This window comes from Lontra canadensis, unplaced genomic scaffold (assembly GCF_010015895.1).
Source record: "Lontra canadensis isolate GAN:19392208 unplaced genomic scaffold, GSC_riverotter_1.0 scaffold35, whole genome shotgun sequence".
In the NCBI taxonomy this organism is placed as follows: Eukaryota; Metazoa; Chordata; class Mammalia; order Carnivora; family Mustelidae; genus Lontra; species Lontra canadensis.
In genome coordinates this window covers 14,377,439-14,394,920 of record NW_022631029.1, presented here as the reverse complement: position 1 = coordinate 14,394,920, position 17,482 = coordinate 14,377,439, and the positions used below count along the sequence as shown (strand labels likewise).

At 43.5% G+C, this 17,482-nt stretch overlaps 1 protein-coding gene across 5 annotated transcripts in view; it reads left to right on the top strand.

Moving 5' to 3' along the window:
- The window catches only part of ARHGEF3 (Rho guanine nucleotide exchange factor 3), a 318,215-nt gene that overhangs the window by 163,322 nt on the left and 137,411 nt on the right, over positions 1-17,482 (top strand). For all 5 annotated transcript variants that reach the window (XM_032868351.1, XM_032868353.1, XM_032868352.1 and 2 more), the window contains one exon: positions 10,465-10,527. In XM_032868351.1, coding sequence (XP_032724242.1) covers positions 10,465-10,527 — 63 coding nt within the window. The remainder of the gene's footprint in view (positions 1-10,464; positions 10,528-17,482) is intronic.

Here is a 17,482-nt window from a genome sequence, read left to right as displayed (position 1 = left end):
CATTAGGGAAAGTACCCAGCATTCAGTGGATTCTTTTTTTTTTTTTTCTTTTCTTTTTTTTTTTTTTATTTGACAAAGAGTGAGAGAGAGCATGCACAAGCAGGGGAGCAGCAGGCAGAGGGAGAAGCAGGTTCCTGGCTGAGCAGGGAGCCCAACTCAGGACTCTATCCCAGGGCCCTGGAATCATGCCTAAGCCAGAGGCAGGCACTCAACCGACTGAGCCTCCCAGGCGCCCCCATACAGTGGATTCTTGATAGAGAGTTGTCATTATAAACCCAGGAAAGGGAAGGAGGGGGAAGGAGTTCTAATCTGATAGGCAGTACCTTACGGTTATGCCAGGGAAACTTTTTTATAAATAAAGGGCGGTCCTGATGAGTTCTCAGGATTTACAGAGCCTCTTAGCAGGTACAGCCGTTTCTCTGATGTTCTTCGTCTCTGCTTTGTATGTCAGGGTGCCCCCGGAAGTCGATGGTCCAGAGGCCAGTGGCTAGAGGGAAACCTTGCTCTCCCTATGGTTAAATGCTTGCCTGTTAGCAGCTGGGGACCTACTTGGGAATACATGGGATGCATTTGGGGACTTTCTAGATAGGGAAGGGCAGGAACACAAATGAGTAAAGAAAGGAGAACTCTCCTTGTAAAATTGGATTCCCAGTATTACCACTGGCCATAAGCATATTTGACTCTGAATTGTACAGTTGGACTATCTAAGTTGATGGGTTACATAGAGTAATTAGCTAGAAATAAAGCAATTGTTCGGACAGTCCCTAAACTATATGAACAATATTTTTGTTGATAAGGGCTTCAAACCATTCCATATGCAAAGAATTTTAATAAATGGGTGTTCATTAGCTATAAAAAAGAATGAATAAACATATTAAAAAAAGGGGCTGGGGAAGCACCAGTGATTGTAATGTGTCATGAACCAAGGACTTCAGTGATTAGTCCGACTCAGTGCACCTGAGATCCAGTAGAAAAAAAATAAAATAATTATAGTAATTATTAGAAGGTCAAGAAAAGAGTGCTGTGTTAATTCAATTTTGTGGTTCTTGTCAAATCCTATTGTTCAAAATATTTGTGAATGACAGCCCTTCTCCCACTTTAAACTGTTCCCCATCATGAAGATTTTCTAGGATAATCTTTCTGGAAAACATACTCACCAGCCCTCTGCCCTGGGTAGACAAATTTTCTGTCTCCTTACCTGCTCCTCTGGCCATGAGTGTTTTGGAGGGAAAAGTGGTCTATGTTTGAGAAATGACAGTGAATCTCACTGCCTGTTGCTTAGCAGGGCTGGTGGTGGCAGCCTGCTGGCTGGCTTTTCCCTCCTCCCATTTGTTTGGCTGAACATGTTTTTCTTCCCACGGGAGAGAAGGACCTTTCATTGGCCAAGACAACTTCATCTCTGCTTCCAAACAAGCTAAGGGCCAGGTGTTCCATGGCCAAAATCAATAATTGAGGCTTTTCCCAGTTTGCCAAAATCAAGTTAATGGGTAGACACTTATACATTTTATGTATTTTCTCTGTGATTTCTTTTTTCCTTTGGTGTCCTGCTCTCACTTGCTGTTACTCCTGCAATGGCTTCTGCTACCAATGAGTTAATACTTGAGCCATTCCTGGGGCACCTGGGTGGCTCAGTTGGTTAAGTGTCTGCCTTTGGCTCAGGTCCTGATCTCTCCCAGGGTCCTGGAATCAAGCCCTGCATTGGGCTCCCTGCTCAGCAGGAAGCCTGATTCCACCTCTCTCTCTGCCTGCTGCTCTCCCTACTTGTGATCTCTCTCTCTCTGTCAAATAAATAAATAAAATTTTACCAAAAAATACTTGAGACGTTCCTGTATGCCAGGCACTGTGCTAACCTCTTTACCCACATTGATCTAGTTAACTCTCATAGTAGCATTTGTACTCCCATTTTATAGACGAGGAAATTCAGGTGTGGAGAGGTGAGATGATGTGCTTAAGGTTCTACAACAAATGCTTCTCCCCTCTCTCTCTCTGCCTGCCTCTCTGCCTACTTGTGATCTCTGTCTGTCAAATAAATAAATAAAATCTTTAAAAAAAAAAATAAAATAAAATCTTAAAAAAAAAAAAAGGGGGCGCCTGGGTGGCTCAGTGGGTTAAAGCCTCTGCCTTCGGCTCAGGTCATGATCCTAGCATCCTGGGATCGAGCCCCGCGTCGCGTCGGGCTCTCTGCTCAGCAGGGAGCCTGCTTCTCCCCTCTCTCTCTGCCTGCCTCTCTGCCTACTTGTGATCTCTGTCTGTCAAATAAATAAATAAAATCTTTAAAAAAAAAAAGTTCTACAACAAATAAAGGGCACAATTAGGGTATGAAGCCACCATGTCTGACTTTAGTGCCCTCTTAATATCGCCAAACTATAGTTAATGGCATCTGAACGCAAAATTATATTTCATGTGAGTAAAGATTTATTTCCCCGTGGCTCAGAGAATACCATGATTTCCAGGTTTGCTACCCTGTGAGGACATTGAAAAGTCTCAGGGTTCCTGGGTGCTAGAGAAGGATGTTTTAAAAATAAGGAGGAAAATAAATATAAAATAAAATATGTTTTAAAAATAAGGAGGAAAACCCACCAATAGCGTATTAAAAATGGAGGAAGGGTCCCTCTGTCTGGCTCACCCCTGGAGCTTCAGACAAGAGAGAAACAGAATGTGGATCCATGCCCTGCTTGAATGTGAGTTTAGGGAGTCCAGCTCCAGCTAAGGCCAAGAACAAGAACACAAAATCCTTCTGCTAATCTCTCCCCCAAGAAGGCGCAGATAAAAGGGAGGCATTAAGCCTCCGAAACCACCAAAGCTGTTTGCCAGCAGAGAGATAAATCAAAAAGGTTTGAGATCTGGTTTGAATTTAATAATTAGAAACGACTAATCAGGGGCCATTTGCTGTCAGCTCGGGAGCTGCACTCCCTCCATCAGTGCGTTTTTGCTGCTCTGGTCACTTGGTTATTAAATAGAAAAACCCTGTGATTAAATCACAGGGCTGTTCCAACACTAATCAATTCAATCTCAGCCATTTAAAATGAAGTCAGACCTCGCATTTGCCCTGTCTCTGTGAGAGCAGTGGGGACACTGCAGACGTGACTAGAGGTATCCGGAGAGAGTCCACGTAGAACCCCCCCATGTGACGTGGGTGGTCTGAGGAGGGTCAGGCCATGTCCCCGCTAGGTCACTCACCGTCCCACGGGATCCCCATCTCTGGTGCCCACCCTGCCCACCTCGCAATGTCAAACAACAACAAAACAGCAGTGACAGCAGTTATAATAGTAATCAGGGTGAGAGCCACAGTAGCAATAATAATGACCATGTTTTAATCTTATGCCTTTTGCCTGGCCCAGTTCAAAATATTTTCTGTCCTTCAGTCCTTGGAAGAGACCTGGGATGGAGAAATCAAAGCCTGTAGAAGTGTTTTATAGACATTTACAGATCCCCACATTTGGAAACTGCCTGGCCCATGCTAGGTCCTGGATAAATAAATGTTGAATGAATGAAGGGATGAAGAAGTAACTTGATCACACCACACAGCAAATGGTGGAACTGGACTTTGAACTCAGTTCTGTCTCCTTTGTGCTCCTAATCTCCTTCAGGGACATATGCTCACAAATGCCCTGGGAGCCGTTTTATATTGTTTTAAAACATGTATTATTTTAAATAAGTGTTTAAATGTATGATATATTCTTAATATATTAATTTAAATAGAACACATGTTGTTTTTAAACAATATAAAAAGAGAAGCAGGGGCGCCTGGGTGGCTCAGTGGGTTAAGCCTCGGCCTTCAGCTCAGGTCGTGATCTCAGGGTCCTGGGATCGAGCCCCACATCGGGCTCTCTGCTCGGCAGGGAGCCTGCTTCCCCCTCTCTCTCTGCCGGCCTCTCTGCCTACTTGTGATCTCTGTCTGTCAAATAAATAAATAAAATCTTTAAAAAAAATAACAAGAGAAACAGCATTGTGTGGCAGAAAGGTCAGTGGTTTGGGAGTGAGGCTGGCCCAGAGAGGAATCCCTCTCTTAGTATTTACTAGCTTAGTGATGTTGAGTGAGTTCGAGTGTCCCTCACTGTAAAACTAACAGCAATGTGTTTTTAAACTGGGTTAAAGTGAGGCTTAACTGGAAGAGTCCTCTAAACAGTGGGCACCGTGCTTAGCACTTCCCTTTCCTTGTGTATTAGAAAGCACCCACCCAGTGATGCTCCTTGGATTCTAAGGCTTAACACCTCAAAGGATCCCAAGATTTGAGCCTAGAGAGAATGGAAGCTGAGCCCAGTAAGGATAAGATATTCAGGCTTGGACCAACTCTTCTCCTTCTTCTCCCCCTCCCCCCTCCTCCTTATCCTTCTCTTTCTTCTCTTTCTTCCTCTTCTCTTCCTCCTCCTCCTCCTCCTCCTTCTTCATCATTATCATCATCTTCTTCCTCTTTAAGATTTATGTATTTATTTATTTTTAGAAAGGAAGAGAGAGAGGAAAACGCATATGCAGGAAGGGCAGAGGGAGAGGGAGAGGGAGGGAAGCAGACTCCCCACTGAGTGCAGAACTCCCATGTGGGGCTTAATCCCATGACCCTGAAATCATGACCTGAGCCAAAATCAAGAGTTGGGTGGTTAACTGACTGAGCCATCCAGGCACCCCTCGGACCAGCTCTTCTGAACATCGATCAGCTAAGGATAGGGTCATTGCTTTCCACAGAGAGCTCACTCAGAACACCAGAAAAAGTAGTTGTTTCTGGACCATTTACTAATGAGATTTAGTGGTCTGCCTTGTGCTATTAGAAGGTAACCGGACCTAAAGGAGATGGCCATTGAGTGGCCTGAAGAACAGTGATGCTTCATGAGATGAGATCAGGTGTGTTCAGGGTGATATGGCCGTAGACATGATGCTTCATGAGAGTGGGCTGGAAGGGGCACAGGTGAAGATCTAAGCAGGGAGGTGTTACGAGTAGTGAGTCTCAGACAGAGTCCACTCGATCCATCCAGACATACCCATCAGACCTCACATCCAAACATACTGAGGGCTTTGCTCTATTGCAGATTAACAAAGGAGACTCCTGCTTGTTTTTTGATTCAAGAAGCATGAGTTTTTCCAGCACCCAAGCACCTCTAGAAAGTGCTTGCCTGCCAATGTAACCTGTGGGGCTAAGGAATCAGATTGTACATTCAGACCCTCTGTTCCCATAAATTCCCCTCTGTGACTGCCTTTCCTGCCTGTCCCAGACAGGCACCCAGGTGTTCAGACAAAGGGTTCAGGTGCCCATTAAGTTCACTTATAATGTGGTTCCTTTGACTGGTCCCTTTCAGTTGAGGTGTTATCATACTTGGATTCCTTGCTCCCGAAGCACAGAGACTTAGTCTTCATGCTTCTGTGGAGGGCAGTGCCCAGATAGATGCTCTGGTCATGGGTGTGCCTCACCCTTGAACAGATCTGCCATTCTTTTCTCACAGGAGGAGTGGAAGTCCCCAGTATCCCACTGGGACCAATGCTTGAACAACCATGATTTCTTTAAATGTCTATGTATTTTAAGGAAATTAAATGCCCTCACTGGTAAGGAAACAAACAAACAACAACCTTTCCTATTTGAAAAGCAAGAGTTGTAGCTTAAATGTGAAGGTTTTGAGTCTCCAGGGAAATCTGAGGTTGAAGCATGTCAGCTTTCAGTGATCTTTGCTTTTGAGGTTTTGATGTAATTTTGGCAGCCAGGTGGTTAGCGGAAGGGAAGGGTGTCACCTCGGAAACACTGGTCTCCTTTATTCATTCTTTCTTTCAGTCACTCATTCAAAAATCATTCATAGCCCCGCTGCACAGGGCACTGGGGTTTAAAGTCATGTGCTCAAATCAGCGTAGACGACAGCACCCAAGGCACTTTGTTTTCACGGTTGAGAGGGAAGTGGACTGTGCATTCGCTTCAGTAAACTGAACAAGAATAACAGGGTGGGTCCATGGCTCCTCCAGTTGGCTGATGAGAACATGTGAGACCAAGTGTGTAAATGCAGACAATTCACACTGTGTCCTTCCTGCCTAGGAACCGCCGCTCCCCCCAGTAACCTGCCCATGGTTTCCGACACACAAGGGAAGTAAAATGGTGACTTGGTTCATCTGTAGCCTACCTGACAGCAGGCAGTGATAGTTTTAAAACTAGAAAGGACCTCAGAATGTTACCTAGCTGTACTATCTTCAAGGTCTTTTCTTGTTTTGTTTTGTTTTGTTTTTCTTTTTTAGAGAGGGAAGGGAGAGGGGCAGAGGGGGAGAGAGAGAATCTTAAAGCAGGCTCCAACCCAGCGTGGAGCTAGATCTGGGGCTTTGTCCCACAATCCTGAGACCATGACCTGAGCCAAAATCAAGAGTTGGACACTAAAGTGACTGGGTCACCCAGGTGCCCCAAGGCCAGTTCTTTGGTAGAATAAGTTATAAAGGTGTTTCCTCCCAAACTCCTTGTGCTAGACACTTTCCTAGACCTTCCAGAGTCTGGGACAGAACAGTGCAGTTGGGAAACACATAGATTGGAGCCCAGTGAATCCAGGCCCTGCCCTTGCTCATTAGAGAACTTTGGGCAAGTCCCTGCCCCTCTCTGAACATCCATCTCCTCTTCTACAAAATGGGGATAATACTTATTCCTGCCCACCTCCTGAGGTGGTCGTGAGGATTAAATCAGATCACACATGTGAAGGTTTAGTTCTGTGATCAACATGTAGTGAGTGTTTTATAGGCTAAAGCTGATTATTGTCATTATCAGTCCTTTTGGTGAAGTTCAAAATGAGTGCAGTATCCTGCCACACCCTCTGCTTTCTGAGATGCTCATTTGTCTGTGTCTCTGGGATTTAAATTTCCCACTGGGGATTTCTTCTGTGAAGCTCCTGGGTGGGGTGTGCAGTGCGTGTGTGGGACCTTCATCCCCTGAGTTGACTGGGCTGGCCAGTCTGGCGGAAGGGGTGCTCATTTGGTCCCTCAACTCCCTGCACCTGCACCCCTCTTGGAACTGGGTAATTGGTGAAGATGATAAACTTCTCAAAAGGACAGTACTAATGGCATCAACAAAACAATCAAATACTATTATAAGCTGTGTTGGCCATGCACCAGATACTGCACCATGTTCTGAAATGTGACCTGGACAGACCAAGTCTTGCCTTCATGGGCTCATGTCTGATGAGAAGGTCAACCAAAAACCAGAAAGCAAAATATTAAATTAAATTATCGTTCTAAACTAGGTCTCCTTTACTAGTCTCCGTCTCAGCTCTTCATCTGACTCATTCACAGCAGAGATCATAATCGGTAATTATTTTGTTTTCTTTTTAGCTCCCATTAGTGGGCAAGGAGCATGACTGGCTCATTCACTGCTGTCTCCCCAGACCTGTAGCAGGGCTTTGCCCATCAGAGTGCTTGGTGAGCATAAAGCAAGTGAACAAATGACTAAGCAATACTTTGTGAAATTTTTGCTTCAGGCCCAGAATTTAAACATCACGCTCCTTCTTTGTTGCTGCCCGTGACCAGTTACTACCCCCTGTAACAGAAATTGAAAAGCAAATCCACGTTGATAATCCATTCAGCTTTCATTTTGTAAAATGTGTGGGTTTTTTAACAAGATCATTCTATCCCAGATTAACTGGCCATGGCTTAATTAAAAAGCCTGCCAGAGGACATTTGTCTTCTGGATTTGACACTGGAGGCATGTGGAAGTGTCTGGGGTGACGGGTGCTCTGGAGACCAGTGCTGGATCATGTGTTGAGTTGGTCTGGATGCCTATGAGGCAAAAAGCTCTTATTATCCCCTCTCCTTCACCAGGGTGGGCTTCTTAGGGTAACAGGTTACCATCAATGTGTTGCACATTGATTAGCAATTACAAAATTGCTGAGCTCTAGGAATGGAATTGTAGCACCATGAAGTTCTATAATCCCACAATACCGGGTTGCAGTACGTAAGTGTGTGGCTTACAGTTTGGGGAACACATGACAGGAGCTGCCATTTATTTTGCACCTACTGTATATTAGACCTCATTCCAACTGCTATATGCATATCATCTATGATCCTCATAGCAGCCTGACCCGGTAGGCACTATTTCCACATTTACAGATACTATTCCAGAGCCTCAGCCCCTCACAGCATTTCCCAAGATCCCAGGTATAACACTGTAGCCGCTTAAGGGAAGAGCAGCCAGACACAGGAAGGGCAAGGGCTTCCTGAGCAGCGTCTGTTGCCCTCTCTTACACCCCGCACGTGTTACTGATTGACTGAAGCTCTCTCTCATTTGCTGTGCTACATAGTCCTTCTCAATGCAGCCCTCCAAGCAGTTGCTACCAGACATTCCGGAGAGCAAATGAGTTGTAAACTGTTTGCCTAGTATGCTCTAAGTGATGTGTGTGAAGGGTTCTGCCCCAGGAATTAGAATCCTGGATTCTGTAGCCGTATAACTTTGAAAAAATTGTTTATCTCCCCAGACTTCAGTTTATTTACTCCAGCATGGAAATGATCCCTTGGGGGCACCTGGGTGGCTCAGTGGGTTAAGCTTCTGCCTTTGGCTCAGGTCATGATCTCAGGGTCCTGGGATCGAGCCCTGCATCAGGCTCTTTGCTCGGCAGGGAGCCTGCTTCCCCCTCTCTCTGCCTGCTTCTCTGCCTACTTGTGATCTCTCTCTCTCTCTCTCTGTCAAATAAATAAATAAAATTTTAAAAAAATGATCCCTTGACATACTTGCCTCAAAAAGTCACCTTACAGACATTAACCAATGAATTGGCTTAACTGACACCACAGAGCTGCTTTTAACTAGAGGATGAGTCAGAGAGGGTCAGGTTCCTGTGAAAACATGAAACATCCTCACGAGTGGCAGGTGGCTACCAGCACTTTCTCAAGGCTCCCCCCACCCAAAACCCCAGAATAGAGTTCCTTAATGCAGATCCTTGAGCACCATTCCAGAGGGTGGATTCAACCTCCTGGTTCCTGGCATTCATCTCTAAATCTTTCCATTGCTCAGTGGAATAATACATAGGACCCAGAACTCCCCTAATCTGGATAGAACCACGTGCACTTGTGAGGTTCTGAAGATCTAGGTCGCTGGCTCTGGAGCAGGAGGCTCTAGTCCTCACCCAGTATCTTTTCTAGCAAACTCTTATTCACCTTCTGGCCTCTTCAGATGTCTCCTCCTCTGAGAAGACCTCTCCAACCCCCACCAAAACCAAACTAATTACTCCTCACTGTGCTTTCAGAGAACCCATGTTTTGAGCACCCACTGTGTACCAGGCAGTCTGCTAAGTTGTAAAATGCATTACCATATTTTCTCCTCTCCCTTTGAGAATAGAAGCTAAGGTCCCCCCCCCCAACACACACACCTTAAGACTTGAGAAGGGGTAACTCAGAAAAGTGATGTGACTTTCCTAGGGTGTTTGGATTGTACTGCATTATAGTTCATTCCTTCAGTTCTGTCCCTCTACAGGAATGTGAGGTCTGTAACTGTGCATGCTGCTGGTCTTTGTGGTCCCAGGAGCAAATGAAGGGTCAGGCTTGGGGTAGATGGTCAACAAATCTTCCTTGAACTGAAGCAAATAAATAATAGGACAATTATAGTGAGGTAGACAAGGATGGTTCTGGTCGCTTTCCACACTCTGTCTTTCCTGCTCAGGGTAGGATGGAGGAGGAGGAAGAGGGGAGCTTCTTTAGGGATGAAGACTCCAGATGTCTCTGGACTCCATGGGAACTGTGGGCCAGTGATTCTGGTCCTTTGGTAGGTTTCTGCCTAGTAGGATCAGGAGACTTAGCAAGTCACAAATTAGGGACTCATGCAGTACTTGCCTAGTTGGTTGAGCTGGGATGTAGAAGAGAGGTGAATGTATCTCTGATGAGCTTTGTTATGGTTTGTAGATGGAGTTTCATTTCCTTTTATAAAAGAAGAACTTGGCATCTTCCTTGGTCATAAGGTCATTTCGAATTTAATTTTCTTCCATTCAAGTAATGATTTTTCTTGGTGTTTATAGCTATAAAATAGGAACGCTGGAGATGATGTCTAAGATTTGTTACAGCACTCTGGTTCTGTGATTATATCAGGACCCTGGATGAAGTTTAGAACAAATTTAAATTACCCAAGTACAAAGAGCTCTAAAAATGAAATATCTTTAAGTGAATTTTATTTTCTTTCCAGTCTAATTTCTACTTCCAAGTTGGTCAGAACCTGAACTTTGTATCTAAATTTCTGAGCCTTGATATATAGAGATATTTAGGAAAAAAGGAAACACAAAGAGAAACAAATTGTAGCAGCAGGGATAAGAACAATAATGTAAACCAATTACCTTAGAGTTTAAAAACTTCCTGTGATTTCTTAGGCTTTCTTGGAATTGTTCATTTATATATATTGGTTAAAGGATTGGGGAAAACATGGTAGAAATGACAAGGATTGCATATGCCATTCAACTGGTTGCTTTTTTCCCCCTTTCCTTAATCAAAGCCATAATCCCTGTCTACATCTGAACTTTTTCATTTCTTTTGCAGCGAAAACGCAAGCAGAGCACCCAAGATGAAGATGCTGTTAGCCTCTGTAGTCTCGACATAAGTGTAAGTACACTGCTTTCTACTGGCTCTGCCATGAGAGCACCTCTTGTCTCTGAATCTGTTGGTTAATATGCCGTGTGCTTTAAGGGGGCTTCAAGCTTCTGACGATGGAAATTGTGACCTGGGGAAAACTCTTTTAAACATTTCACTTCACTAGAGAAAGCTGAGCGGCCAAGTTGGCTTGCAAACCTAGTTGTTTATTGCTCATGTTTTTTTCTCTCATAAAATGAATTATGAAATCAGTATATCTAAGGAGAATCTAGATGAATGTCACCGTGCTGTTTTAGAGGCCAGTTCCAGAAGACAACGGCCAGATGTTTGTTCCCCTTTCAGGGAAGTTAGTGAGTCAGCCCAATTTGGGCAGCTGGTACCCAAGGGCTGAGAGAAGTCTCCAGCAGCGTGGCAGAGTGAGTGACTTTGGATTTAGCAGATCTTCATTTGAATCAAGAGTTTACTCTTCCCATTAATGCAACACCTTTCCTTGTCTCTATTTTCTCATCTGGAGAATAGAGATGAAAAGACTTCAACCTGGCAGGATTATTGTGAGGGTCAAATAAAACAGTAAAAGTGAGGCTACTGAGCACATTGCCTGGTACAGACTTAGGCACCTACCAAATGTGAGCCTTGTTGTATTTTTCCTTAAAAGCAGAAGTTTACTAAAGATATTTAATGACATGGTAGTCGAGTGCTGGTGCTAATAGAGGTTAAGAGGTTTCTTGAATTTGGGGGGCTGTGTGCTGGGTGCTTAATTTTTGCAGCTTTCTTTGTATGGTCTCTTTGTCCCCCCCAGCTGGGAAGCCAACCTTGGCTTTTGCTGCACTCATTACCGAAGGGCTGGTGGGTGGGTGTTCAGGTCCTCTTGAACTCCCCACATCCATTCATCATGTATACTTCCTTGGAGTGCACTCATTGTGCATGGTGGATCCATTCGACTTTCGACCCCAGTCTTTCTCCTCCACAGAAACCATGGACGCCATTGTTGTGAGATGAGAAAGCTTCTGTGCTGAGACTTAAGGGCTGAGTCATGGTCCTGGCTCTGCCTCTAACTAATAGTGTAAGCTTGGCCTCAGTTTCCTCATTTGTTGGGGGAAAAAAAAAGAGATGTTTAAGATCAAGTCCTCTAAAACCACTGTGAAAATCGGAAAATTTGTTGAACATGGATCATGGGGTTCGCAACCAATAACATTTATTTACCAGTCCAAACAATGCTTTTAGTTATTTTTAATTATTGCAGAATTTTGTGTGATGCAAATTTCCGTGATGGAGTGATCCTGAGCTGGCATCTAATTAATGTACTTGGACATCTTTTTTTCACCATATGGTGTTTGTTCCAGTCTTTAGACCATCAGATTGATGGTGTTGGACCAGTTTACTCGGATACCATAGTAACAGGACAAAAAAATGATGTTCTTCTGGGTTTTACTTTACTTGCTGAATGTTTTATTATTGACAGGTGAAGTCTATGAAACGTCCCATAGCAGCAAGTTTTTTTGCATGTTTGAATGTTTTTAATTTTTTGGTAATTATTAGGATCATTGACTTTCTGAATTGAAAGAGCTCTTAGCCGTCATATAGTTCTGTCCTCTCACTTTTGAAAACGAAGACTAGAAGCCCAGGGAGATATAGTGATTTAGGCAAGACTTTAATCTAAGATCACATGTCATCAAACATATTTCTTCAACTGCATTATATTTATTATATTTATTTTTTCAGGAAAACATATCTTTAGAAGTTTTTTTTTTAATCGAAAAACCATGAACCCCTCTTATATGAAAGGATTATTTGCAATTATGAATTGTGATTTGGTTTTTTTTACTGATTGGCATCAATAACCTTGCCTTCTCTTAAGATCACTGAAGTCTCATATAATCAACTGTCTGACTTCTTTTCTCTTGGTGCGGCTGTAAAGGATATTTCTCTCTTTCGTTTTTAATCATCTCATATCATGTTTTGTCATGATAGAGTGACTTTTATAGAAAAGAAATCTACCTTTATGCTTAGGGATGGCCAGATGCTTCAGCTATGGCCAAACTCCTTTCTAATTTGCCTGGCATTTTTTTCTGAATCTTGGGAGACAGATTCTAGAACCTTAGCAGAGTTTCCTCCAAAAACTGTCACATGGTATTATAATAACTGTAAAAGTTAGAAAGATCCTAGACTCCTAGATGCTGTTGGAAGACATGAAGACTGCTGTGTTCCAGGCTCACTGACAATCCCAGTCATATGGAAATGACAGGATGTGTGACAGATCCAGCCAGGGCCTCAGAAGAAGTGGTACTGATGTTCAGTGCCTCCCACCAAACCAGCACTCAATGGAGGTACATTGCATTGAGTGAAGCGGTGGGTGGAGCCACTCATGAGAAGATGTTTTGCCATGAAGGCAACAGTGTCTAACTAAGTAGCTGAATCCAATAAATGAATTGTTCTAATAAATAGCCTTTGTAGGCTGCTTGGAGATGCTTTAAAACGGTGATATCCAGTAGTCACAGTCCCTTAACTGGCTAGCAGCATTACTGAAGAGTTGCCTGAGACTGTTTCTATGTGTCGTGGAAAGTATCTGAAAAGAAAGTGGGTTCCGACAGATGACTCATACGGGAGGATGTGAGGGCTTGGGAAAGTAATATTAGTAACTCTCAATTTGATTCCACTTAATAAGTGGAAAGATAGTCATCAGATGTGTATTTTCAACAAGAAGTTACTAGATGAAGGGATGGGGTCCTTTGGGGATCACGGTCAAGTTTCCACTGTGTTCTAGCCCAGTGCTGTGTGCACACTGAGCTCTTGGTATATACTGATTGTTTGATTCATTTTTAAAAACAGAAAAAACAGTGAGCCCTCCTAATGTGTAGTAGAATTTAACACATACGGTCCTTTTAAAGAAATGTATCTGTGACATAGAGTTGGGAGATGTTAACACTGACGAAGTCTTCCCCCCTTGATTAAAAAGTATGTATAGAGCCCCACAGGGTGTTTGAGTGACGATAACATCAAACATTCCTACTGACATCTTGCTTTAGTTCAAAGCCTCAGATGACAAGATTTTGGTAGGTGCCTGGAAGAGAGTTTTCCTTCTAACCTCCTACTAAACTTGGACTTAGAGACCAAATAGAAGGGCAAAAGCTAAGAAAAGAGCTTATTCTTACAGACAGGGATCTCCCATCATTTAGGGAGGTCATGGAGTCCTTTGGGAATCTGGGCTCCAGAAATTTTACAAGATTGATGTGTGATTTCATGGGCGCCAGGGAGCTCAGCCAAGACCCATGTTAAGAGTTCCCATTTTAAAAAGGGAATTGGAAGGGTCTTCAGGCATGGTGACGTATATCCAAAAAATTAGCCTCCTACCCTCCACCCCAGCACTTGGTGAAAAATAAATGGTGATGGAATGTCCATGCTGGTTGACGCTATAATAGTTCTCTGATTTTTTCCACCACTTTACCCAAGCCACTGGCTGAGCCCCCAGCTTCCTGGCAGGATAGAACGTAAAATATTCCAGGACCAAAAAAAAAAAAAAAAAGGCAAACCTATACTTTTGAGAACAAATTGCAGAGAGGAGGATGCTCCTAGCAACCGCCTACAAATCTCTTCTCACGTCAGAGGATGCGAGTGGGATGGTTTCAGGGACATGGCTTCCCCCACAGCACTTTTCTGGTTTAACTTTTAATGGGGGAGCGATGCCTGAGTGGAAAGCCAGAGTTCGTGGTGTCCCGGGAAACAGGATGTTGGAAGAGCCAGGTGTGGCCCCTGATGGAGGGCACTGCTCAGCACCAAGCATCCTCTCTTAAAAAACAAATGAGTTCTGGGGCGCCTGGGTGGCTCAGTGGGTTAAAGCCTCTGCCTTCGGCTCAGGTCATGATCCCAGGGTCCTGGGATCAAGCCCCGCATCAGGCTCTCTGCTCAGTGGGGAGCCTGCTTCCCTCTCTCTCTCTCACTCTCTGCCTGCCTCTCTGCCTGCTTGTGATCTCTACCTGTCAAATAAATAAATAAAATCTTAAAAAAAAAATGAGTTCTGAGGTGGGCATAAAAATGGTTTCCAATGATAAAAACGGTGTAAAAGATGAAAAGAAACACATAGTCTTTGTAGAAAATTTGGACACTGTGAATAAGAGAGGTCATTAATAACCCCACCTCAAAGCAGTAGCTACATTTTGATGTATTACCTCCTTGGCATTATACACACACTTTAAAATGTTTCATCATGAATGTTGCAGACATACAGAGTGGCAGCGAGGTTAATACAAAATGTAGCTACCAGTGCAACTGAGGAAATGTGCCCTTAATGGCAAAGCAGAACCCCTTGCTCTGCAGAGTCGTGTTGGTTGTTGCCTTGCCTGTCTATAAACTTGCTACACATATGTATCCCTAAATAGCATGTATACTTAAGTTTGTATAAGCACAAATTTTTAAAAATTGAGATTGTAACACATACTAATTTATTCCTGAATTTTTCACTTAACTACATTGAGATCATGTCACCACATCCTAAAATATTCTTTAAGAATGTTATTTTTGGGGCGCCTGGGTGGCTCAGTGGGTTAAAGCCTCTGCCTTCGGCTCAGGTCATGATCCCAGAGTCCTGGGATCGAGCCCCACATCGGGCTCTCTGCTCAGCCGGAAGCCGGCTTCCTCCTCTCTCTCTCTCTCTGCCTGCCTCACTGCCTACTGGTGATCTCTGCCTGTCAAATAAATAAACAAAATCTTTAAAAAAAATTTAATTAATTAATTTTAAAAAAAGAACGTTATTTTTAATAACCACACAGTACTTCGTCAAACGAATGCACCAATTTTTTTAAACCAATCCTTCATTGGATATTTAGATAAATTATAACTTTTCACTATTATAAATAATACTGGCAGACATTTAAGAATATCTGTGTAATCTTATATCAGGAGGATAAAATGGATAAAATACGAAATTCCTGACTGAAGTGGTACAAATATTTTTAAGCCCGTGAATAGGTCTGTACCCCTTCTGGAAGTGAGAGGTGGAAATTCAGTTCAGACCCGGTGAGTCTGGTTCAGAAACTCAGAGTAGAGATTGTTCTCGGGTTGCTCTGGGCCATTTCTCTTTCAGCTGTATTGGTGGTCCCTTGCTAAGTCCATGACTTCATATGGGGCATTTGCTTCTACCGCCTCTTTGGGAAGAGCCCCTCCTGTCACTCCTGGGGGACCCAGGCCCCTCGTGTGACTGGTGGAAATGGGGCAGGTAGAGTTAGAGCCAGCAGTAGGGCATCCCTTCCCTGCTGAAGGCACTTCCTATGGCTGAACCATGACTAGCGTGAGGTAAGATCTATTTAATCCACACAACTGCCTGTCACCCTAGGTGACGAAGAAACTGAGCCTCAGAGAGTTAAGCAGTTTGCTGAAAGTCCCAGCTTATTTTAGATCCAACCCAGGATGGTTGGATGCCACAGCCTCCCCACACCGCCTCCAGTCTGGGACGAAGATGAGGCATTTGGCTCTGTGCCTTCTGGTAGTAGATGTCATATGGGATATTCAGCTCCTCTTACTGGCAAACCACCTTTGAGCTTTATGACATTTTTGTTACTTGTGCTTTCTGATGATTTGCCCTGTCAGCGTGGATGCTCGAAGCTCAAGAATGGGTAGAGGAAGAGGACAGAACTTTCTTGTCTCGATTAACCCAAGTGATGTTTCATTGCTTGGATATGTTAAGGCAGACATGGAACAGCAGCAGGGAGTTTTGTGGGTTTTTTTGTTTTTTTTTTTTTTAATCTGTGCTCAGCAGAGTCCAGATCATTAAAAAAGATACCATTTCCGTGGTTTGCTTTCTTTCAGCCTGTCTGGAACTTGCTAACTGGGGAGAGATTAGCCTTGCCCTGGCCAGCATGGGGCCTTGATGAATTACGTGGGAGAGTTTAATAAGGCTCTTATCACCGAGGAGACCAGGTCTGCACTGAGATTGGGTCTTCATTAACGTATGCTTGTATTTTAACTTGTTGGCATGTGTTCTATTTTGGATTTATGATCTGCTGTCACTGCCTGTGAAATTGTTTGGGTCCAATGTAGTGGAGACCCTCTGTTGTGTCCAAGATGGTGCTATCATTTCTAATGGCAAAGGAGCTCAATATTGACACTAGACATATCCCATCTAGCCTTTGCCCCAATGGATTAGGTGGTGGGTTGTAATAATCACTGTGATCTTTACTCTTTGATCTACCTCTTGAAATGTACAATGACAGTGAAATTCTAAGGAGCTTCAGGACACACTCTCAGAAGGTAATTGATGTAACAAAGTGTCAGTCATCCTCTACTACTCCCTTCAAAGTGACGTTGATGGAACCCATATTAAATGAGGCTTCTCATGCGCTGAGAACTCCTGCTTATTTGAATTTGTCATAAGAATCACACACTTTGGGAGCTTAGAAACTGAACACTGCTCTGTACCTCAGTTTCCTCACCTGTAAACTGAAATTGAAACAGTGCCCCACCTTAGGGTTGTAAGGATTGAAATGAGTTAGTTCATGCAAAGCACTTAGGACCTGGCCCATAGTAAGTACGAAAATACTAGCTGGGATGCCTGGGTGGCTCAGTTGGTTAAGCGTTTGCCTTCGATCATGATCCCAGGGTCCTGGGATTGAGCCCTGCATCGGGCTCCCTGCTCAGCGGGAAGCCTGGTTCTCCCTCTCCCACTCTCCCTGCTTGTGTTCTCTCTCTGTGTGTGTGTCTCTCTTTGTCAACTAAATAAAAAAAATCTTTAAGAGAAAAGCAAAGCAAAGCAAAGAAAAAAGACAAGACTAGCTATTATTCTGTTGATTTCATAATATAAAAATGACTTTGTGGTTAAATTTAAGGATATCTGTTTTTGGCACAAGTGATTATAAATAGAAGTTACCGTGAAATTTCTTAAAAGTGAAGATCTATGAAGTCTATGAAGAGATATATACAAGGAGTTTTATTAATCTTTTTTATAATAGCCGAAAGGTGGAAACAGCATGAATAT